General features: G+C 43.1%; 1 protein-coding gene across 1 annotated transcript in view; it reads right to left on the reverse strand.

Moving 5' to 3' along the window:
• The window catches only part of LOC122796865 (programmed cell death 6 interacting protein), a 1,552,575-nt gene that overhangs the window by 1,083,101 nt on the left and 444,076 nt on the right, over positions 1–25,398 (reverse strand). The window contains exon 7 of the mRNA XM_044065610.1: positions 7,885–8,001. Within this exon, the coding sequence (XP_043921545.1) occupies positions 7,885–8,001 (117 nt within the window). The remainder of the gene's footprint in view (positions 1–7,884; positions 8,002–25,398) is intronic.

Raw genomic sequence — 25,398 nt, forward strand, 5'->3', positions numbered from 1 at the left:
ACCAGCATCCTGAAATATGAGCAGCTTAAAAGAAGACAAAGGTATAAAATTCCATAACACTTTTGTCTACTTTCTTAGAATTTATTTTACATATCCTGGAATTTTACAGAACACTATGTGAAGTGTTTGTCAACTTTAGAACTCATTAAATGCACTTTTAAGCTGTTCATGGTTCAGGACACTGGCTGTTTTTTTTTTTATTTGACGGGTTTCTACAGTGCCTGACATCACCACACAAACACTAATTTACAATGTGACCTTTAGAATACTAATCTGTAGATTGGCCTCCTGGGGAGACCACATGCCTTGAATTGTTCTTCCCAAGAAATGCCCTCCCCCACTCCAGCTGAGAAGCGTCTGAGGTCACTCTGGCCATTGGAAGCGGTAAAACATAAGGTCAGCCTACATGAATATTGTCCAACTGGAATCATGAGTGAATGCGTTTTTTGACTGGAAATTATAGGGGTTGATGAGGAATGGGCCATTGAACAGCTGGAGTTCACTGAAGAATATGCATAAAGTAACATGCCAAGGGAAGTAATATAATGGCTGCTGCCATGGAACAGAGTGCTTCAAGAACTTTTCTTGCTGGAGGAGATGGATGGGAAAGAAGTAGATGAACCTGACTTGACAGTGAAAATGCGAAGAGTAGCTACTGATGCTACCTGTGTTGTCTTATCCAGAAGTGTACCAATGAACTCCAGGTTCTGGAATGGTGTTAAGTTTGATTTGCCATAGTAGTCAGGTATGGAAACACTTGGAATCCTTTTTAGTCTCAAGTGAGCTGCCACCACTGCTATACATTTGGTAAACACTCTTGGAGCTGTGGAAAGTCCAAAGGGCAGAGCTCTGAATTGGTAGTGACTAGCTCCCAGCCAAAAGTGAAAGTGTCTGTCTATTTTGATAGGATAGTATCCATCCTGAAGATCTGCCGGGCACATCCTATTGTCCATGTGAAAACAGGATAGGATGGACTGCACAGTGACCATTCAGAACTTTGACTTCTTCACATACTGATTCAAACTGCTTAGATCCCAAATCAGTCTGAGTTCCCCGGTTTTCTTGGGCACTAAAGACAGAATAAAGTTCCAAATCCTATTTGGTCTGTTGGGACTTGTTGGAGGAATCTTTTTTCTACCAGCTTTTGCATTTCTTGTGCTGTTGCCTTCCTTTGACTGGGTGGAATGTCTGGAAGCTTTGTTCTTTTGCAGATAGGAAGAGGGGAAAAAATAGGTATGTAACAACTTCTGGATATTATTCTTAGCACCCAAGAATCTTGTGTTATATTTGCCCAAGTATCTGGGTGCAAGGACAACTGGCTCTGGATTGCCTCCAGAGTTGGACAGTCAGGCATCACTTCAGAAGTGCTGGAAGGGTCTGTCTGAAAAACAATCCTAGAATCCCTGATTCTGTGGGCCTCCTCTGCCTCTAGGGCGATATCTTCCATTAAAATTTCCTCCTCTGCAAAAATCATCACTGCATGGGTCCTGGAAAGTCCCCGAGACATTCGGAACCACATCAACTTATCACCTCGCTGATGCCTGGCGAAGGTATGTTGAAGGGCAGAAAATTTAATAATCATGGCAGACCGTCTTTCCATCCTGTTCGCTAAGAGTCTGTTTTCCTGAAGGCTCAAACAAGAAAGGGCCATCAAATACGGCATTAATAAAGGATGTCTTATAAGGCTCCTCAAAGTTGCACAGCTGCATCCAGGCATGGCACTGCCTGAACATACTGCTCGTGAGATGCCTTCAGCTGTGTGACAGAGATCAACCTCATTGAAGCGTATGATGTGGATAAGAGAGTGCCCAATTGCAAGGATATTCTTCTGAAATCCATGGCAGACATGGACTCAGAGTATTTGATAACTCTTTGGTCAAATCTTTCTTAACTCTACTAAAGTGCAAAATGTAGTTTAGTGACCTCAGTGCAAAGGTTGCCAAGACAAAGACTCACTTTCCAAAGCTCTACTACACTCTAGACTCCCTGTTTGGCAAACTGACAAATCTCTCTTCTGATAGTTGCCGCCAACACCATAGCATCAATAAGGACTGCATGGCTCCAGTGAAGTCTGTCTTTCGGAGGGGGGATAAGAGTTTATTATTGGGTCTCTCTGGAATGGGTTAGATGGTATCAGTTTCCATGATGGGCTTGGAAGGAACCAAAGTCAAAGAGTTCATCTGTTTGGGGGGGGGGGGGGTTAACTCAAGATTTAAACAGGGGAGAACCAAAAGCTTCCAAAAATACCAACTCTTCAGGAGAGGGATTTTCAGAAGACCAGCAACCTCTTATCTAAGGATATCTAAAATATCACCAAAGGAGGTGTCATCCAATGGCAATCTGGGGGACCATTCTCCATCAAAATCGGTATCCTCGATGACAAGACTCCATAGGGGAGTCTATGTGCCTCCTTCTGCACATTCTCTTCTGATATACTTCCTCTGGGGGGGGGGTGTCCAGGAGAGGTACTACAAGAGAGGGAGAGTTCCTCTACCAAAACCGAATAGACACTTGTTGGAACTGGCTGTACCTGTGGAGTACATCTAATTGACTCAGAGCTCAGAACTGACAAGGGAAAAGGGATAGGATCTGAAAAATAAGAAGACAGATCTCTGGATAGAGAAAAAGCCGTTTCCACAACTTCAAAAGCAGAAGGACCCCTGGGACACTCGAATCAGCTCTGGCTTCCAGTACAGCTGGATCCCAACCACCATACCTCGAGGATGGAACCAGACCAGAACTGTCTTACAGTCAAGGCTCCAAGGGGCAGAGACAGATCTGACAACACTGGAGTTGATCCCAATCCCACAGATCTGACAGCAACACTTGAGCTCAGAGACCAATTCTGATCAGATGTTACTGCAGCCGAACCAGACAGGGATACCACTTGAGTCGAAGAAGAAATCTTCTTCAGATCCAACTCAAAACCTCTTGGGGATTCCAGATCCTGGGACTATGAAACAGCTAGATGGACTGGAGGAGGAGGAGAGAACAGTGTGTGATGAAGTAGGAAGGCTCACAGACCCGACAGGGGACAGAGCTGGTAAGACCCCCATCTGGATCTGAGCTCAGAAATTTTCACATCATCCTATCCATATCCACTTCTGACAAACTAATGGAGAACTTAGAGGATGCAGTGGATGAAGGTCTGGAATGTCTCTTCGCTGTTTGTAACAAAGATGATCACAGACTAGGAAATACAGGCTTACTTGTATACTCTGGTGTACAACCAGTTTGTGATGTGCCAGGTTTCAGATCCAAAGATAGCACTATAGCACTGGCAGTTATGACTATTAGAGCTGTAGATTTCAGGTCAGAAGGTTTCTGATCTGAAGTTCAGGTCCTAGGATCCGACACAGATGGATGCAAGATCTTACAGCTTTTGTAAGGGGACTATAATGAAGCCCTGGGGGACTTTGTCGGATCCAAGAAAACGCTCCCCACCAAAGCATTTTTAGACATTTTAGAGAGAGTTTCAGCCCCTGAAGATATAGTAGAAGCATGGAGAAGACGCTTTAATATCAATCTATTATGACAGTCAGCTAAGGCCCTGGGATTAAAGGTGAGACAAACTGACTAGTTTTTATCCAGATGACTGGATCCAAGGCAATAAATGCAGTTCTTGCATGCATTCAAACTAGAAATTTTATTCCCGCAAGAAGTGGATTTTTTGAAGCTTGTCAGTTTATCCGACAGGTTTTCAAAGTCAAAGTAAACTAGACCAAACTAATAGTAACATTTAACCAAAACCACAATCCAATATAAATTAGAACCACGTAGCCAAAAAAACAGTGACTCCTTAATAATTCAATAAATAATTCTCTATTTATTCCACAATAGGTTAATGAATAACGATACATTTCTTTACTCTGTAAAGGCTGTTTCTGACCGAGGTGCTAGGAGGTTTTACGGTGAAATTTATCACTATTCATTAACCTATGGTGGAATAAATAGAGAATCATTTATTGAACTAATACGGAGTCACTGTTTTTTTGGCTATGTGGTTCTAACAGTAAGATTTTTTTTTTTAAACAATACAATGAAAGGAGAAAATTGTGAACTATGGTAATATGAGAGAGCTACCTTAAAAAAACGTAAGAATATCAGCTATGGTAAGAAAAAAGAAGTACTATAAAAATTAATAGTAGGCCTAACATCAACAACAAACTGAGAGAAGAAAAGAGAAAGGTATATTATAGAAAGAAACTAACTTTATAAAGATGAACATATGACTAATCACTAACAGCTCGAGATAAGAACCTGCGTCTGTGCCCAATAGTGGCAAATGACATCTGGAATAATGGGGGTGGACTAAGGCATTATGGGTAGAGGGAGGAACTCGAGAGTTGGATCTGAAATCTGGAATATGCAGCAGAGTTCGATCCAAGCACCGGATCTGAATCCATGGTTTGAGGAAAAATGAAAAGAACATCAGATGCTGCCATTTACAATAGAGAGCATGCACTTCCAGTTACAGCCAACGATTAGAGTCACAATGTTGCTACAGATTTGGGGGAGTTAGGAGCAAAAAACAAATCCCCACCTTCCCACTGAATAATGGTGTCACCTTTGGCACCTTACTCTCGCCTTCCACGTGAACAAATGGTCTGGTGGGCTCTCATCTCCAGGAAAAAAAAAGGGGGGGGGTTAAATGGGTGCATGACAGAGGACTAACTGTTACTGTGGAGTGGGAAGGGTGTCTAAAAAAAAATGAAACTTTTATTATTCCACTTGGATTAAGCGCTTTTGTCTGTCTGTATCCAAAGACTTCATCTGAATCGGACAAAAAAAATAGCAAAAACCTTTGAAACCTAGTAATACAGGTCACCTGATCCAAGCTAATTAAGTAAAAAGTAATTAAGATGAACTTTCCCTCTTATTTCTTTAAAAAACAAGAACACTTAGATATACTTTTGGAAAACACTAACAATAATTAAAACATTGCTCATAGAAAAAATATATTGAAACGTGTAACACATACGATCATTTTGTTCTCTAACCAGCTGAAAGAAAATTCTTAAGTGTGCTATAAAATAAATTAATTATACATTATATGACTTCAATTTCAAAATACAGCTAATGCTTGCAAAATCATTTAAACCAGGTGGACTGCAAGCTGCCAACCTGATTTGCCATTTTAGTTCATGTGCTTCTAAAAGACCCTGCCAAGAAACCCCTCTAGGATTTTTCGTCACAATATCAATTCCCCAGAACACAAACTTGTGTCCTGGGTTTTGCACCAGATGTTTAGCCAAAGCATTGTTACATTTTAATGTCTCCTATCTAACTGATGTTCATATGCGATCTCTAAATCGCCTCTGGGTTTTACCCACAAAATCCTGAACATTCAGTACATGTGGCAACATACACTAAACCTTTGGTGTTAAAGTTACAGTACAATTTGGGTTTCAAAAGTCTTCCATTGATGTTGTGGATATTTCCTTCCTGAATGTACATGCATTGTGTACGTGAACCACATTTATAGGTGCCAACCTTTCGGGTACATCTGGGGGGATTCCATTCTAAACAATACTTTATAGTCTTAGCCCTCCTACAAACAACCTTGGGGTTTGTTCCTATTTGTTCCATAATTTCATTAAAACAGGAAAAAATGCCCCAATTCTTTTTGAGAACTTCAATTATCTCAAAATGTTCCACACTAAAGGTGGTAATAAAGGCATGGGAAAATGTAACCTTGTTGACTATTTTCTCCACCAAGTTTGTGTTTGTCTCATTACTCAGTGTCCCTTAACAGGTATAAGTGCAAGATTCCTTCTCTTTTCTTTAACCTCAGAAAAAACATTTTGAACCAGTGTTGTACGGTATCCCTTCCTAGTGAACATACCTAATAGCTTTACCCCCTTCCAAATAAAAGGTATCTTCAGAAATCATCAGAGCTAGGCATACATACTGGCCCTTTATAATACCTCTCGTTATAAAATGGATGACAGCTACTGAAGTGCAGCAGGCTGTTAGAATAAGTAGGTTTTCTGAAGATGTTACTAACAAACCTCTTATTAACAGTGTCCTTGTTTATTTCCACATCTAAATAGCTGATTTTTTCAAAATTGGAAGTGTGGGTAAAACAAAGAAAGGCAGTACTCCTATTGCAATAATCAAGGAAGTTACCAATTTCATCATAAGGTCCCTGCCATGCCAAAAAAATCATCCAAAAAACGGCAATACATGGCCCAATATTTTGAAAATTCGGACCCAAGGAGAAATCTCCTCTCCCATTCTATCATTACAATACTGGAAAAAATGGGAGCGCAAGCCACACCACAAATCTGGTGATAGTACTGCCCTTCAAAGTAAACATAGTTGTTCTTCAGTACTGCTTCCATCAAGGTACATAACACATATACCTCACTGTTGGAAAATTCTCCAGAGCTGAACAAAAAATCCTGAAACCATTCCAGGCCAATTTTGTGGGGAATGACATTGAATTAATTCACAGCGTCAATAGTGAGAAATACAAGTTCTTCCCTAAAGGTCAAATCCTTGACCTTTCTCAAAAAATCCCATGAATCTTTACATAAATGTTTCTGTGCTTCCAGGCATTTTTTGAGTTTAATATCCAAACACTTAGCCAATGGATCCACCTTGGCCTTCGAGCCATTAACAGTAGATCTAAATGGGGGCTCAACTGAGACAAACACAAACTTGGTGGAGAAAATAATCAACAAGGGTACATTTTCCTGTGCCTTTATTACCACCTTTAGTGTGGAACATTATGAGATAATTGAAGTTCTCAAAAAGAATTGGGGCATTTTTTTCCTGTTATAATGGAATTAGGAATAAATAGGAACAACACCTAAGGTTGTTTGTAGGAGGGGTAAGACTATAAAGGATTGTTTACAATGGAATCCCACCAGATGTACCCGAAAGGTTGGCACCTATAAATGTGGTTCACATACACAATGCATGTACATTCAAGAAGGAAATATCCGCAACATCAATGGAAGACTTTTGAAACCCAAATTGTACTATAACTAACAACAAAGGTTTAGTGCATGTTGCCACAAGTACTGAATGTTCAGGATTTTATGTGGGTAAAACCCAGAGGCGATTCAGAGATCGCATATATGAACATCAGTTAGATAGGAGACACTTAAAATGTAACAATACTTTGGCTAAACATCTGGTGCAAAACCCAGGACACAAATTTATGTTCTGGGGAATTGATGTTGTGAAGAAAAATCCTAGAGGGGGTCCTTGGCAGGATCTTTTAGAAGCACATGAATTAAAATGGCAAATCAGGTTGGCAGCTTGCAGTCCACCTGGATTAAATGATTTTGCAAGCATTAGCTGTATTTTGAAATTGAAGTCATATAATGTATAATTAATATATTTTATAACACACTTAAGAATTTTCTTTCAACTGGTTAGAACAAAATGGTAGGATGTGTTACACATTTTAATATATTTTGTCTACGCGCAATGTTGTTTTAATTACTGTTAGTGTTTTCCAAAAGTATATCTAAGTGTTCTTGTTTTAAAAAAAAAAAAAGGGTGAAAGTTCATCTTAATTACTGTTTACTTAATTAGCTTGGATCAGGTGACCTGTTTTAATAGGTTTAAAAGGTGTTTGCTAGTTTTTTTGTCAGATTCTGATGAAGTCTTTGGATACAGACAGACAAAAGCACTTAATCTGAGTGGAATAATAAAAGGTTCATTGTGTTACACTGGATTCTGGTGGTCTCCTCTGAATTCTGGACTGGAACATTGTTGTTCATTGTGCTGGTTCTTAGTTTATGTCTAAAACAAATACTTGAAGTCTCTCTCGAAAATCTGAAAACAGGTCACAGGACTACAGGAAACAACTCCATCAGTAAAAAGTAAAATGCTTTTAACAATTGATTTAGCAGACAACAGAGAACATACCTGCAATCTGGAAATTTCTTCTCCAAACTTCTTCTGCTGCTTAGCCAAGATCGATTGATGATACTCTGCATTAGCTTGCATAATGCAATGTTTTGCAGCCAAGACTGGAAGCACTTCCTGGAAATAGAAATACTGACCAGGGGCAAGTCCAAACACAAACAACCAGAGAGACAAAATGGGATGCAGGAAGGAAGAAGAAAAGGAAAGGAAAGGAAATTAGAATAATCAGTTAAAAGCTAACACCACTTAACTCACCAGGAGAAAAAAAAAAGGAAATACTTCATGGCTTGAATTAAGTTCTTGCAATAAACAAATTCACTGTAAAGTCTTAAACCATTTAACACTTCTTGCTATAAAATTTTCCTGGTTTGCCACAGCTCGACATCCCAGAATATATACCACTGATCTGTCTAATGTTATATTGTATGAGAAAGCAGTAAAAGCATTTTCAGTTAAAATGTACTTTTACAGTTTTCATAAGACACAAAGCTAATCAACAACTACTTAACATCCAACTTTCCAACCTGTTGATCATACACACCACAGCTCACAGAAGACAAAACTAATTAACAGCTACTTAGCCTACCACTTTTCAATCTTCTGATCACATACACTCCTATGGATTTCTATATTAGAAAACCAGAACAACTTCTGCTAAAACAAGAACAGTTTAAGCTATTTTTCACCCAAACGAATAGAACAGCATCCAATTTTCTTAAAGAACTAGTTTTACATAGCAAAAAATCTGTTCCCAGCTCCTTCCATCAAGGCAAACATTTCCGTATGCTATCCTTTTAGTCAAATACTACAAAAACTGAAATTGGAGGCAGAGGGTTTAAGGGCATCATGACGTGCCCATCAAAAAGTGAAATTACTTGTTTAATGTTTCATTTGAGAAATATATAACCCCACCTAAGTGAAAAGACCGAAACAGCTCCTTTTGTCAACATAAACTTGCATTTCAGCTTCCAAAAGCAATTGCATTTATGAAGAATGACTTCTGGAGACTTCATTAGACCTGTAGAGACCAGAACAAAACAACTTTTAGCTATTTTTTTTTCAAGGCTAAATTAAAATAATCTTTCTTACAATCATCTGAAAGCGAATATTTTTCTCTACTGCCTCCTGTTATCCAGTCTCAGTCTTCATGCCGTAAAGAGAAGAAAATCATGCTGGCTTCTTTGCTGTGCCCCTGTTACACAAAGATGGCCATCATCACAGTTTTACTCCCTTTCAATGTACTTCTATGTTTACACCTACCCACAACTTTACAAGCAAAGTGGGGGGGGGGGCTCAAGCACACTCAAATATCATTCTAGTCTCTCTAGGAAAAGTAAACTACCACTAAAAGTGTGGTAATAATGGAATCTTGTTGGTGTAAAATACAAGCTCTGGATTTGTCACATTTGGGCTTTTTATGTGGCTTTAGAGAGTTTAACTTTATGGTGTAGCGCCTCACTAAACATGCTGCTGAATGAGCAGCCTCTGCAAATTTTGCGCACTTTTTACTGAAGACCCCCCGCAATAAGGAAGCTAATATTTGAGATGAAGCACTTTTACATCTCCACACAAATGAAAACAGGATGTCTTGCAGGGTCTTCTGTAAAGGGAGGATTACACCCTTTTATTTTTCCAAGTTTGCCTTCAACGTTTACTCTCAGCTAATCTAGCCACCTCCCATGCTTCACCATTCAAATACCCAAAACAAGAAAATAAAGACTCTTACAAGCCCTTGCTAAGACACCTCCTGGAATAAAATAACGGGGCAGAAATACTGACTAGCTATATGTGGTTCTTAAAGTAAGAGGAAGTCTCTCACCAGACATTTACTAAAAATTTGGCTTAAAACAAAGCTTACTTAATTCACACAAATACATCTGTCACAGATCAGGAGAAGGACTGCACCATATGGCGAGAGATTCTCTAGTGGCCATACAATGTTATGTTCACACATTCAATGAAGAAATACTGTTTGGATATGGGATTTACAAATATGGCTCACCTTCACAGTGGCTTTGCTTCCATGATATCTTCTCCCAAATCACAAACTTGGTGTGCTTTTCCATCCTCTCCATCATCCTGATTAGTAAAGGAAGTAATCTGGACATCATCCAAGAAGATGCCACTTTGTGCTAAAGCTCCCACAAAATGGACAGCACAATTATGTGCTGCTCATCAAACAAAGCACCGTCATGCAAGTATCTATAACAGCTTAAGTCAGAGAGCCCTCTCCAGTGGATAAAAGCCTTGTGCATATCCTTGCTCATGGCATTTCAAATGTCTTGAGGCCCACACCTGTGCAATTATCCTTTCCAGTATTATCAACATCCCTACACCGGAGTTACTAGGTAAGTATAACACAGAGGCCCCCAATTACTTGCCCTGCGCCTGCATCCTGAAAAATCATGACAATCCACATGATCCCTATTAACTGAAAATGCAAAGCCAGGATTTAGGCTATAGTAGGCCAAAGATCTCCCCTGTCTAAGCTGGGTTTGTGGAATTCCTTGTCTTGCCATTTGAAGCAATCCTTCAGCCTCTGATGGGCATCTCCAAATCAGATGTCAGGTGGGGATGTAAAGGGTAGTCGGTCATCAGTGCTACACTCAAACTGAAGGGAGAAGACATATAATACACACAACTACTTCATAAGACATATAATACACGCAACTACTTCATCTACCTCTGACTTAAAGAAGAATGAATCCTCAAAAGGGGAGAGAGGCCTTCTTTTAGAAGGGGGAAGCACCTGATATAGATTCCTTTTCAGAAAATGGCTGGATAATCATTAAGAGGCAAAATCATGAGCCAAGTTTACTAGGTCCTGGGAAGGTGCCTTGTATAGGATTAGGAAGAAGCGCCACCCAAAAGATGCAGGGGCAGATGGCAGATGTCTGCTTATCTTAATACTTTGATCTTGAGCTTAGGAACAAAGACAATCTTGGAAGCTTCAGGACACAAGCAGGCATCGCAAGCCTCAATCCAAAATCCAAGTGCCTCCTTAAGGGCATGGACTGAGTGGGAGCCACTATCACTTGGATAAAACAATACACGTGACCAAACAGGTCGCTCAGAGAGGCATCCTCCTTAACAGGCACTTAAGGTAATTCAGCTCTGGAAGATGTATGCAACGGAGTGTGTAGCGGCCTCTGAAGTGACCCTGCCAGAAACCTAAATGTCTATAAATGCCAGAGTCCGGGGCTAAATAAATGCTTTGCCAAACCTGGTGTTGTCAAGCCTAAGTGGTGCTTCAGACTCTGGTGGAATGTCAGTCTCACAGTATTCTTCCTACTCTTTTACATGTTTCTGTAAAAAAATTATCTTCTTTTCTGGGAAGGATTTGTCAGTGGTGCAACAGGCAGCACATTCACCTTTGGTGCAGAAGGCTGTGGGTTCTATTCCCACACCAGCAGTGCAGCGTAAGGAGAACGCTGCACTGAGTGTGTTGTCCTTCAGATGAGACATTAAACCAAAGAGCATTAAACCAAAGTCCCATCTTACTTTGAGCTGGTGGTAGTTTTGGTGGATGCAAACAATCCCATGGCACCTATCTAAAAGAGTAGAACTACTTCCCAGATATCCTGACCAAATTTCTCCTACTACAAATATAACATTGGGTCTCCAATGAAAAAGGGGCCACAAGTCTAGTGGGACAAACCCAGTCAACAAAAAGAAAAATTTAAAGAGAGGATGTGGTCAGTGCTAAAGCAGACAAACACTACTCCAGTGATCAGCTTCAAAGAGATTTTGCTCTCAAGTTGATTGTCTTCAAGTTGAACCTTGCACAGTGGGGAAAACTGACTACCATGTGCAATGGCCTCTATAAAATAAATGAATAAAACCAAATCTAGTCTTTCTACCAATTTCCCCAAAGCCAGTTTAACTATTAAACTTTTCAAGATTCTATTCTGATACCCGAAAGTTGCACTATCTATGCAACAGAAGTGCAGCAATAAAACTGAATGAGATACTTTCCCGAAGAGGGTAATCTGTAAAATTTGGAAGCCAGGGCAACCACATTACTTCCAATTTGGAAATGTATGTTTACTCTGATACATGGGCGGGTGCCAAGATTTGGAAGTTGGGCTTGTCACCAAGCCTTCAAGCAGCTGAAGTTGTAGTACTCATTGCTGCAACAGTGAAACATATGGTGAACACCCCAATCTGAAAGGTCTGCAAACAAATAGCGAACATGATGAAAGTATGCATGGTGCACTGCTGGGAAACAATTTTCCAAGAAAGGATGGTAGAATACAGCACTTTATAAAATAATCTTAACTGCAGTAAAATACATCTTCATTACCTAAAATAAGAAGTTATGTACTCACCATAACGTTCCATGTTTGTTGTCCATAACTTCGCCTTCATTCTTGCTAGTTGGGTTCGGAATCGGCCTATTACTAAAGCTCGAGAGCTTCCATTGGCTCGAAGCTATACACCATCCCATAATGCCTAGGGAAGATTACCCAGATCTTGTTTGCAGATAAACATATTAGAAAACATATACTAAAAGCAATGCTAATTCTTAGCCCATGTCTCATGAGACAAGAAGGGAAACAGAGCACATTTTATCACCAATAAAAATTTCCTTTCGATGTTCTAGGAGCGAAGGTTGGGAGAAGGAGGATGGGACGCAAGAATGAAGGAGAGATTATGGACAACAAACATGGAATATTATGGTGAGTACATAACTTAATGTTATGTTGTCCTATCTCACCTTCATTTTTGCTGGTTGGGACACCAGCACCTTCTTTCTCAGGTAGCTCAAGGGAATAAGCTCTTCAGAACAGTGGAACTAAAGGAAGCCCTCTTCCGGGAGGCCACATCTACTTTGTAATGAGTGATGAAGGTATGAGGATTGACCCATGTGGCTGCAGCACAGATTGAGTCCATAGGTAATCTGTCCTGAAAGGCAGCGGAAGATGACATAGGTCTTGTTGAGTGGCCTCTAATCTTTTCTGGCAATTGTTTATGCTGGGAATTATATGCATAGGTAATAGTGTCAGTAAGCCACTTTGACAAGATAACTTTTGAAACTGGTGCACCTTTTCTGTTATCTGAGGAGGAGACAAACAGCTGGTCAGACTTTCTAAACTCCTTCGTTCTATACAAGCAGAAATGTAACTGCCTCTGGACATCCAACAGATGTAGTTTATATTCTGCCTTGTTGTCACAATTTGGAAAGAAGAGAGGCAGGTCAATGGACTGATTCAAATTGGTCTCAGAACATACTTTGGGAAGGAATGAAAGATTCATTCTAAGTGAAACTCTGTCTTTGTGAAAAACAGAATAGGGAGGGCGTATGGACAGAGCTTGGAGCTCTGAAACCCTCCTAGCTTAAGTAATGGCTGTTAAAAAGTTGGTCTTCCAGGTCAGAAATTTTAGTTGGCAAGAGAAGCATGGTTCGTATGGTGGGAGCATCAGAGAAGTCAGTACCAAATTGAGGTCCCAAGGAGGTGGTAGTTACCTTATTGGAGGCCTTAGTAGAAACGCACTTCTCAGGAAGACTTTGCATAATGTGTTAGACATTATTTTTGATCCCATGTCTCCTATGTGGTAGTTAGACATGGCGGTTAATTGTACTCGTACAGTAACTGCTGCAGCACCTTCATTGAAAATCTCTGCTAAGAAATTTTAAAGTTGTACTTACAGGGGCTGTGAAGGGGTATAGGCGATTCTTGGAAGCCCAACAAGAAAACTTTTTTCCATTTGCTAGCATACAGTTTTCTAGTTGTTTTATGATATGAAACCAGGATGTGTCGCACGGCAGGGGATAATGTCTGGAAGACTGGCTAAGAGTGGAAGTGGATCAGCCAAGCTGTCAGTTTGAAGGTTTGACTAGAGGGATGGAGCATTCCTGACTGGTAAGTCAGAAGATCTGGTACCTGGTCCAGAATCCATGGCTCCTCTCAGAGATGGAGCCATAGGAAAGGGAAACAGATCTGATGAGGCCAGTACGGAGCAATGAGAATTTATCTGCAACTCAATGATTTGGCTTTCTGTAGGACTTTGGGGATGAGTGGAAACAGGGGAAAGGCATTAAGAAGTCCCGGGGGCCAATTGTGAACAACTGCATCCCTTGGTGACTCCCCGGAGGGGGGATTAGGGCAAGGTAGCTGCTGCACTTGGTGTTCATGGACATGGCTAAGAGGTAACAGCAAGGCTGGCCCCACTTGAGAAAAATTTGGCTCACAACTTCCTGTTTCAGGTACCACTCGTGAGGCATCAGAATTGCTCTGCTTAATTTGTCCACTATTACACTGGATTTTCCTGGAATATGCGTTGCAATTAGAAAACATGGAGAAGAGATTGCCCATTGCCATACTCTATGAGCCTCTCAATAGAGGGGGTAGGATCTGGTTCCACCTGGATTGTTGATGTACCACACTACCGATATACTGTCTGTCTGTAGCGCAACAGTACCTGGTGGAAGAGAGTTCTGGAATGCCTGCAACACCAGAAGTACCGCTCTCATCTCTAGGACATTGATGTGCAAATGGTACTCGTGTTCCTGCCAAGTTCCTTGGACGGTCTTTCCCAGATAATGCCCCCCCACCCTACCTGGGAAGCATCCATGGTCAGTGTACCTACTGGTTGAGAGAGAGTGAATGGTCTGCCTAGAGTTACCTGTGTGTACTGGGGCCACCAGCATAGGTCCTTCTTGCAGGAGTCTGTGATGAAGATCTTGTGGGACATGGGCAACTCCTGCATAGACTACTGAGCAAAGAGTAGCCACTGTAGGACTCTCATATGTAAACGTGCCAGAGCTACTAGTGTTACAGCAGCCACCAAAGTGCCCAGGACCTTTAGAACAAACTTTGCCTGTACTTTCTTTTTCAAGAGCAAGATGGACACTTGATGTCGCAGTGTCTGTACCCTGTCGTGAAGCAATTTTGCTACCATGTCTTTTGTGCTTAAGTCTGCTCCTATGAATGTAATATGCTGTGATGGCAACAAGGCCGATTTTTCAAAATTTATGGAAATGTCCAGTTCTGAACATAGATGGATGGCGGTGTCTCTTGGTTTGATTAGTAAATGCTTTGTGGTGGAAGTCAGGAGTCAGTTGTCTAAGTACGGAAACACCCGGAATCCTAGATGCCTCAAGTGAGCCATGACTACTGCCATGCATTTAGTAAACACTCTGTGGGTTGTAGTGAGGCTAAAGGGCAAAGCTCTGAATTGGTATTGGTAATGGCTGACTCCCAGCCGGAAGCGTAGATATTGCCTGGATCGCCTGTCCATTTTTATATGGTAGTAAGCATCCTGAAGATCGATTAAGCACATCCAATCGTCTTGTCCCGGAAAAGGGAGCATAGACTGCAGTGTCGCAATCTGGACCTTTGCTTTTTTACGGACTTGTTTAGCCTGCTGAGATCCAAGATTAGTCTCCAGTCCCCTACTTTCTATGGAACTAAAAAGAACCTTGAGTAAGTTCTGGATCCAATTTGATCTGAGGGGACTTCTTGGATGACTCTCTTAGCAACCTTTGTACCTCTATGGTTGCCTGATCCCTTTGACAAGGTGGAATGGCTGGGACTGATCTCGCTTGTGGGGGTGGGATGGAGAAAGGTATATTGTACACCCTGGATATTAATCAACTGTACCCATTTGTTTTGAGTGATGTTCAGCCAGGCTTTTGGGTAAAGTGATAGTCTGCTCCAGACTGCCTCCAGATGCGGGCAGATGGACCTCCTTTCTGGAACACTGGAAGGGTCTGCCAGAAAAAGTACAGTTGTGTACACTTACCATAAATGTAGATGTTCGAGTGTATTCACTGCTGCAGTCATCACACATGGGTTATCTGCCTGCTGGTAGCCCTCAGTCGGCCCGAATACCAGAGACTTAGTATTTCTGCATTGGTTGCTGTTGCTTCAAGACTGAAGTAAGGTCGACAAGGGTGTAAAAACAGGTAGCTGACGTCATTATATCAGTTTTTCTTGACCCAAATGTCAGGAGCCCCCCAAATAGGGAGCTATGTTATGGTGGGAAAACACCACCAGTAAAAAGTAAATACCAATAGCCCTGTAAGGGGTGAGTAACAGACAGAGAGGAGAGAGAGAGTAGGGGGCTGGAGGGTGGGATACCAAGACTGCAACAGCGAATACACTTGAACATCTACATTTATGGCAAGTGTACACAACTGTACTATTTTCTTCATGTTTCACTGTTGCAGTCATCACATTTGGGTTGATTCCCAAAGCTGAAGAATGGGTGGAGGCAGTCAAGAAGAGTTTGGGCTAGCCAGTATGCCCTGCAGGACTGCTATTGCAAAATCCACCCTGGATTTGGAAAAGATAGGCAGGTGGTAATGCTTGGTGAAGGGGTGAACAGAACTCCAGGTAGCAGCTTCCAGAATGTCCCTGGTAGGGATTCTGCTGAGGAATACTGTAGAGGTAACAGTTGCCCTCGTGGAATGCTTTCTGATCTCCCTGAGGGGTTCGTTTCCCATGGTGTTTGTAGCAGAAATGGATACAGTGTGCTATCCATTTGGAAATTGTTGGTTTTGAAATAGCCTTGCACTCTGCCCCTGGTGCAAAACTGACTAGCAACTGGTCAGATTTCCTGAAGGGTTTAGTCCTATCAAGTTAGAATCTGAGCTGTCTGTGCATGTCTAAGGAGTGCAGGATCCTTTCACGTTTATTTAGAGGATTAGGGAAGAAGGTTGGCAAATGGATAGATTGGTTGAGAGCCACACTGGACACCACTTTAGGCATAAAGGAAGGATTAGTCCTGAGGGAGACCCTATCAGCATGAAAAATAATGAAGGGTTCCACAGCCATAAGTCATTGTAGCTCAGACACTCTTCTAGCTAAAGTGATGGCCACAAGCAAGGCTGTTTTCCAAGAGAGGAATTTTAACATTGCAGGCTCAAAAGGGGGGGGGGGTAGCGTGAGCTTTTCCAGTACAAAGTTAAGGTCCCAAGCAGGGGTGCGGCTCTCCTTGGTGGCCTTAAGTTGTTACCCCTCTCAGGAACTCTGATGAGAGGGTGAGAGAAGAGAGGTGGCTCAGTGTTGTAGTGAGCAGAGATGGCAGAGGCATGGATCTTAATGGAAGAGAAGGATAGGCCTCTGTAGAGTAGATGTGGCTAGGTAATCCAGGATTAGAGGTAGGAAGGGCAGTGCTGTGTCCTCTCCTTTAGACTGAATCCAGTAACAATACCTTTTCCACTTAGCATAGGATTTCCTTGTACTGGGTCTTCTGGGTTCAAGAATGACATCCAGCACCTGCTTGCTTAGGCTGGTCACTGGGGGAGAATTCAAGGAATAAGCCAGGCTGCAAGATTCAGGGTTTGGAGTTGCGGATGCAAGATCAGTACCTCCTGCTGAGTGAGGAGGGCTGGGATCTGGGGAAGGTGCCAAGGTGGCACCGGTGACAGGCTGCACAGTAGTGGGTTCCAGTGCTGGTGTGGCCAGTCTGGGGCAATCAGGACTGCTCTTGGTCTGCCCTGCCTTATCTTGAGTAATATTCTTCTGAGAAGAGGCAGAGGGAGAAATGCATAGATTGAGAGGTTTACCCACTGGAAGGATAGAGCATCCACTTTCCAGACCCTGCTGTGAGGTGTCCTGGTGCACAATTCGCTGAGCTGGTGATTGCAGGGGGAGGCAAAAAGGTCCACTTCCAGGGTGCCCCATTTTTGGGTTAGAAGGCTGAAAGTGCTGGGGGTCTAATTGCCACTTGTGTGGGTCCAGGAGATTTCTGCTTAAGTCGTCTGCCAGAGAGTTCTGTTTGCCTGGCAGGACTTGAGCTTGCAGGTGAATATGCATGTCCAAGGCTGTGTTACACAGGGCCATGGCTAGCCTGCAGAGTGGGTAAGAGTGGGTTCCCCCCTGCTTGTTGATGTACCACATAACTGTGGTGTTGTCTGTTTTTATTAGCAGGGGTCCTGGTGAGAGTACGGATCTGAAAGCTGTCAGAGCGTGAACAGCTAGCATCTCTTTTTGGTTGATGTGCAGATGAATCTGACTTGGGCTCCAGTGGCCCTGAATGCACCTGTCGTCCAGATGTGCCCCCCAGGCATAGTCTGATGCGTTTGTGGTTAGGGTCTGGGCAGCAAGGGGTTGAGGAGTAAAGGGAAGTCCCTTGTTGTTGTTGCATGCTGCTGCTCACCAAAGAAACTCTGCCCTTAGACAAGGTATGATAGGTATGACGGTTTCCAAGTCCTGAGAATGCTGGCACCAAAGACTTCTGAAGTACCACTGAGGTTTCCTCATATGCATTCTGGCATATGAAATTAGTAGAATGCAAGAGGCTATAAACCCTAGGGCCTGCAGGATTTTCCTTGCGGACAGCTGGGTTCTGGTGGCCATTTGAGCGAATGAGCCTGTTAGATAGGCTTGTTTTTCTAGAGTAAGGAATGCCATCTGGGATGCTGTGTCCAAGCTTGCTCCCAGGAATACAATCTTTTGACTGGGGACTAGTTTCTATTTCTTTTCGTTGCTAGTGTACCCCAGGGAGGTTAGAAGGTTCTTTACAAATGTCAGGTGCTGCAACAGCTTTTCCTGACTGTCTGCAATAATCCAAGTAAGGGTAAATTTGAATCTTTTTCTGTCTGCAATAGGCAATGGCTGAAGCCAGGCATTTTGTGAAGACTTTGGGAGCAGTGGATAAGCCAAAGGGAAGTGCAGAGAACTGATAATGCACAGATCCTGCCCTGAAACGTAGGTATTTCCGGCATGAAGCCCTGATAGGAATGTGCAGATGGGCTTCTTTTAGGTCTAGGGTGGCTAACCAGGCATCTTTGGAAAGTATAGGGAGAAGCTGCTGAAGGGTCAGCATTTTGAATTTTGGTACCACCAGGAAGTTTAGAATGGAAAGACCTAGGATTGGGTGCAAAGTGCCCTCTTTTCTAGGTACCAGTAAAAGTCTGGAATAAAACCCTCGACCTATCTGTTCTGCAGGAACAGGTTGAACTGCCCTTATGGAGAGCAGGGATTGAACTCTGTTTTGTGCCTCTGCCCACTGGTTTGGAGGAAGGTCTGGGAACCCTTCTGGGGTTGGCAGTGAGTGGAAGTAAAATTTGTACCCTGGAGATACAATGTTGAGGACCCATCGGTCTTTGGTGATGGAAGTCCAGTTTTATGCATGATGGGCAAGTTTTCCTCCTAGGGGCATGAGCAAATGGGCAGAAGTGGAGTTGAGAAGTCATTGTGAATTCTTTCTATAAGGGGGTGGCTTAGCACTCCTTGTTTTAGAAGTGGAGCTACTCCATTGTTTAGATCTCTGCATACCCTGAAACTGTAATCTGGGGGTCTGTTTGCTCTGGGTATAGTTTCAGATGGCCTCGAGGGGGCTGGAAAAGACCAATGTTTGGAGGGGCAATGCCTACTAAATCTTGGAGGCTGCACTTTCAAAAAATCTTTGACTGTTTGCATAGACTTTCTTCCATCTTTTTTAGAACCTCTTCTGGTTTGGTGCCAAACAGATTGTCCTTGTTCAAAGGAGCGTCTAGTAATTTTGATTTGATATGGTCTGGCAAGGTCTGCTCCTTAAGCCAAGCATGCCTTCTCAGTACAGAACCAGTGACTGCTGCTCTGCAAGATGCTTCTAGGGCATCAAAGCCACATTGCAAGGTATGCCTGCTGACTTGGCTTGCAGAATGCATAATCTCCTGTAATTCTTTATTTTCTGCACAGTCTGTAAAGGTAGATAATTTTTGCTTAATAAGTTCCATAATATGTTGCTGGTATTTCAGCATGTGAAACTGGCAATTCAATGCCCTAATGGCGAGAGTTGCATAGGTGTATACTTTTTTACCCTATCTGTCTAAAGCGAGGGAATCCCTGTCTGAAGGTGTGGGATTCTTAGCTGTAGTTGCTTTTACACCTTTAGGCCCCTGGGAGATTACCTCTGGATCAGCAGTAGGATTTCTGAAAAGAAATTTGTGCAAGTCAGGGACTCTGTAGTACCTGTCCGGTTTCCTTGCAGCAGGGGGTAAAGTATCAGGAGTTTAACTGGATTCCATAAAGACATCATCCACAGCATCCAGAACAGGAGGGATAGCTAAAGGTCTATGTTGTGGCAAATCTAAAAATTCTCTGAGTCTCTTTTTGGACTGAAAATAATCCTGTCATTCCCAGTGACAATGCTCTCAAAGTATGTAATATTTCCCCAAAAGAAAAAAAGGGGAAGCAGAGGGAATGGAGTCCTCTGCATCTGAATCCTCATAAGCAGATAAAGGCATGTCTTCATATTCAGAAACCTCAGAGTCATCGGGCTCTTGGTCAGTTAAAGCTGCTGGGGACAGGTCTCTTTCTTTTAGCAGGGGAAGGCTGGCTTCCCCTATCAGCATAATCAGGTCTTCCGCCATTTTAAGCATTTGCTTTTGTGGCAAGGAAGCAGGTGCTCGAGTTTGGGTCGTTGTTTTTTTAGGCGTCGCTTGTACTCTTGGCCTTAGAAACTCTGTAGTTTTAGACAGAGCTGAAGACGCGAAAGAAGTCGGTTTGTGTATCAGTAATGCGAAGAACTTCCTCAAAAGCCAGTGCATGTACAGCGGCTCTAGACCCATCCAAGGTAGAGACATCCGAAGGTTTCATAGTCAAATAAGAGTCTCATGACATATCGGACTCCGAACGGGTCTCGGTAGCAGCCTGCGAATCCATCGAAGCGGGCATCAGGGGGCTGCAAAAGCGCTTCACTGAGTATGGGCGAATTGGCAACTAGCTTAATGGAAGCATCGTTAGCAGTTTTGAACCTATGCAATCTATCTCTGACTTTATCCTTATGTTTTTTTCTGAAGATCAGTAGTCTGATGGCTTACTGAAGCCATTTTGGAATACAGACAGAGAGTGAAAGTATTTAGTGACATTAAGGGCCAGACGATGAATAGTTTGGACGTTAAAGCACAAATCGAACAGTGAGGTACGTCGTGGTCTGGGCCTAAACAGGTGATGCAGTAAAATGGAAATCTCAGTGTGTTATTTGCTTTCCACAGGCAAGACAAATGTTAACTTTTTCTGACATCAGTTGGAGCAAGAAAAAAATAATCCCCAATGGGGTACTTAGCTTAAGACTTCAGGATGACTCAATTCGGAAACAAACTCGGGTAGCAGCAGACCGGCATTCGTGTGAACTGCTGCTGCTTCTGGCTCCTCAGCAAGAGTTTTTATACTCAACGACCTGACGTCAGTCTTGAAGCGACAGCAACTGACGCAGAAATACTAAGTCTCTGGTATTTGGGCCGACTGAGGGCTACCTGCAGGCAGATAACCCAAGTGTGATGACTACAACAGTGAAACATGAAGAACATCGTATCTGTTGCTCTGAGTTTGCGGACCCCCTCTGCCACGAGGTCAGCGTCTTCCATTATTTCCCCCTCTGCCCCTGGGTGAAATGTCACCATGTGTGTCCGACGAAGCTCTTTGGGATCTAACGAACCACATTTTCCCACCCTTCTGGCCCTTGGGATAAGGCCTGGTAAGGACAGAAAAATGTACTCCCACAGCAGACAGTTTTACCTTCTTGTTCGGACCAGGTCAGAGTCTCTAACTTCTGGCCCAAACAAGGACAAGCCGTCAAAAGGGACTTAAAGGGCTCAACAAACTCTCAAAGGTGCATACAGAAATGTCTCAGAGCTATTCCTATACCTGCTGCCCTACTCGCTCCATCTGCTGCATAAGAGATGAGCCTCAAAGGAGTTGCCTACAGAACTTAAGGTAGCAAGCTGAGAGGTCATCTTGTCTGACACCCATGCAGCTATAGAACCATGGAGGGCATCTCCTTGCTCCTTCAGGAGACCCCTCTGAAGTCTGGTAAAATGAGTTTAGTAGTCCAAAGGACGCTTCCCCTATCTGTCCATCGTTCAAGATTCCTTATTCGGTGGATGGACAGATTTAGTCTCCTTTTTGGTGGCTGCCACCACCACCACAGCATCTACCGGGACATCTTTGGTCAAGAATTCCTTATCAGAAGGGGCAGTTATGAATTTGTTGGGTCTCCTTGGAACAGGTTCCACAGATTCTGGAGAGCCCCATGCCTTTAGACTGACTACACCAAGGAGCTGATCGAAAGGAGGAGACACCCAAGAGGTGGAGAGTCGAGATCCAAATGCCTCCAGTATACGGACTCATCCTCAGAAGGGGAAAGGGTCTTCCAGCCAACTCTCTGCTTTAGTATCTCTAGGATGTCTGCGGAGGAAGCATCCTTGAGGGTGACCGTGGGGACCCTTCTGAGTCCGCTAAATCCATATCCGACAAGACAGACTCCTCTCGTGGGGGGGGGGGGGTCTAGACGTTTCCTCAAAAGTTATCTTCCGAGGGACCTCTCTGGAGGGGTCCTCTGGGGAGGTTCCAGAAGAGACGGACTCACCCAATGGGATGTCCTGGGGCACTGGTTCTCCACACCTGGGGGGGGGGGAATGGTACAGAGGCAGACACCGGCACTTTTGGGGGGGGGGATGCCAGGATCCAAGGGTGGAACCACCAGGGGTGACCGCATACTTATCACCTTGAAGGCACCACAATGTGGGCCACAGGGAGCCACCAGCTTCGAAGAGCCAGGAGACTTTACCCGTACCAAGGAAGTGGGCTCTGAGGCCAATGTGGGTGCCAAGCTCACCTGCGCCGATGCCCCGAGAGGTACGTTCGGATCCAAAGGTCCGATCAGACTCTCCTCCCTGGACCCGAAGGGGGAGAATTAGCTCCTAGACCCCTCGACAGAAGATGGTACCGAAGAGATAAGAGCAAATGTCGGGGCCGAAAACCAAGGGGTGTGTCTCAGACCAGACGGTTCCACCACAAAGACATCCAAACAATCCAGCACCGAAACCACTCAGATCAGAGGAGGAACTGAAGACTGGGCAGTAACAGATGTCGAGGCCACTCCTTATGGGCTGGACTCGAAAGGATCTTGGCTAGAGCCAGTGTCTGAAGCAAACTCAACCTGCTGCATGTATTCATCCGACAGACTACTGGAGAATCGAGGGGACGTGGTCGAGGATTTTAGACTACCAGCCACCCACTGCAAAACATGTGACTGAGGAGACCGGCTCAATCTAGGTATCCTAGTCGGTTCTGATAAAACTGGTGGAACCAAAGGAGTGGTGTTTTTGGGCCCAAAAGCCTTCATGTCCGAAGTCGTGTCCTTAGATGGCTTTTATGCCGGCTCAAGAGCAAGAGCCGAAGAAGCTCTTTTTGTTGATTTCTCAGACCTTGAGGATTGAGAAAATTTAGTTGAGGTCTGGTTTCCTTCCAATGCCTCAGCAAAAGGACCCTTGAGCAATCCCCTAACTATAAGTTTATTCTTGCGTTCCTGCAGGACCCTGGAACTAAAGCCATGGCAAATGGAGCAGGAATCCTGAAGGTGCAACACACCTAAGCAACAGACAACTAGTGTGCCCGGCAGTTATAGACATTTTTGGTGTACAAGAGTCGTACTTCTTGAAGCCTGCCTGCTTCACTTCTTTTCCTTTCCTTGGACATAGTGGAAACACAACCAGGACAAAAACAATAACACTGTCCAGGAAAAAACTATATTAAAGATACTAATAAAGGCTACCAAAAAAACTATCCTACTATTAAGCACACCACACAAAAAACAGGTAAATACAAAAAACTACCCTACTATTTTTTTTTTTTTTTTAAACAGACACGCAGAGAAGGGACTAGAGGAGAGGTCTGTACCTAAAGCGATCTCCTCTAGCCAGAGGAGATGTCTAAAATGACGAAACCTCCTGAAAGGAAGGGAAGTAGAAAAGGTGGAGCCCTCTAATTAAAACAGGCTAAAACCAGACAATGAGGACGAACCTTCTTAACTTAAATGGGCTTGGAAAGGATAAACTAAAGATTTAGAGACAGGATAGGGGTTGTAGGCCTAGCAGAAAGTGATGGCGAAATACAACAGAACACAAAAAGCGAATAATCAGAAGATTAGCACAAAATGAAGTCTAAATAGACTTTAAATAGCAAGACAATAATTATATCAAAAAATATTAGAATAATAGAATATTATGACCAAAAGAAATTCACTTAGCATGAGCCCAGTGAGAAGCACCCAATCTAGTTTAGTGGCAAATGAGATTTGGGTAATCTTCCCTAGGCATTATGGGATAGGGTATAACCTGGAGCCAGTGGAAGCTCTCGAGCTTTAGTAATACCCAGAGTCGGAGCCGCTCGGTTCCGAACCCAACCAGCAAGAATGAAGGCAAGATGGGACAACATAATAGACAGTTTCATCAAATTACAGCTATTACTTCATGTAAATGGCTAATACTCAAGTTTGAGTGAGATAAAGCTTATTAATAAAAAAACACTCTTTTGTAAAAGAGATGTTAATGTCAATCAACTGTTATTTTACACGGACAGACTCAAGGTTGTTGCTTAGTATTAAAGGAGCCATATGCATACACATTTTGCTGAGACATCTGTGAAAGTTTAAAGCATCCTGTAACAGACAGATGGCTTATTTTTAATGAATATGCAAGTTGTACTGCAGGAAAGATTAGTTGTGTAAAATCTTACCATAATCACAGATGTCATTCTCTTACATGTTGCAGTATTCTCACTTGTGCTCCTATGCAAAAGCTTAAGCCTGGTTGCTGTAAGGTGCGTGGGACGTCACAGACAGGGCCATAAACCACAGGCCATAAATATGAAGTCTGCATGCACAGACTGCAAAACTGACTCCCCAGTTGGACAACAGTTCAAGGAGAACAAGGATGATGCCATACAGAGAAGGAAAATGTCATATGAAGGGGGGCAGGAATACTGTAACATGGAAAAGGAGGACAACTATGGTTATGGTAAGATATTACACAACTAATCTTGTCCTATATTCTCATGCTGCAGTACTCTCACTTGTGGGTAGTACCACAGCTCAAGCAGAAGAAAGGGTGGAGGAAGAGGTACCAGTTTCCAGGAAACCTGCACTTGCATATCCTGCTCTGGATCTGGAGATGCTGTCCAACTTGTAATGCTTGGTAAAGGTATGTACACAGGACCATGTGGCTGCCTCTAAAATGGTAGCCGTATCCAGGCCCCTGACGAAAACCCCAAAAGAGGCCACTGCTCTAGTAGAATGGGCTTTTACAGAGTGGGGCAAGTCTTTGCCATGGAAAGAGTAATAGAAGGTAATAGTCTTGAGTATCCAGGAGGATATAGCCTATTTGGATACTGCTTTCCCCAGGGCCCTAGGGTGGAATGATACAAAGAGCTGATTGGACCTTCTAATGTTCTTAGTCTTGTCCAGATAAAATCTTAGTTGCATGTGGACATCAAGGGAGTGAAGCATAGTCTGTCATTTCGTGCAGAAGGGAAAAAGGTGGGCAAGTGAATAAACTTGAGGGAGAGCTCAGTGACCATTTTGGGCATGAAGGAGGGGTTGGTATAACGGGTTACCCTGTCTTTGTGGAAGACAGTGTAAGGTGGAGAGGCCATGAGTGCTTGCAATTCAGAGACTCTCCTAGCTGAAGTAAGGGCTACTAACAAGAGTCTTCCAAGTACACATCTGTAAAGAAGCAGAGGCTGCTAGTTCAAAGGGAGCAGTGGTAAGTTTTTCCAGTACATAGTTCATGTCCCAAGG

Source organism: Protopterus annectens, chromosome 3.part0 (genome assembly GCF_019279795.1).
Source record: "Protopterus annectens isolate FY-2018-M chromosome 3.part0, PAN1.0, whole genome shotgun sequence".
NCBI classification, from domain to species: Eukaryota; Metazoa; Chordata; order Ceratodontiformes; family Protopteridae; genus Protopterus; species Protopterus annectens.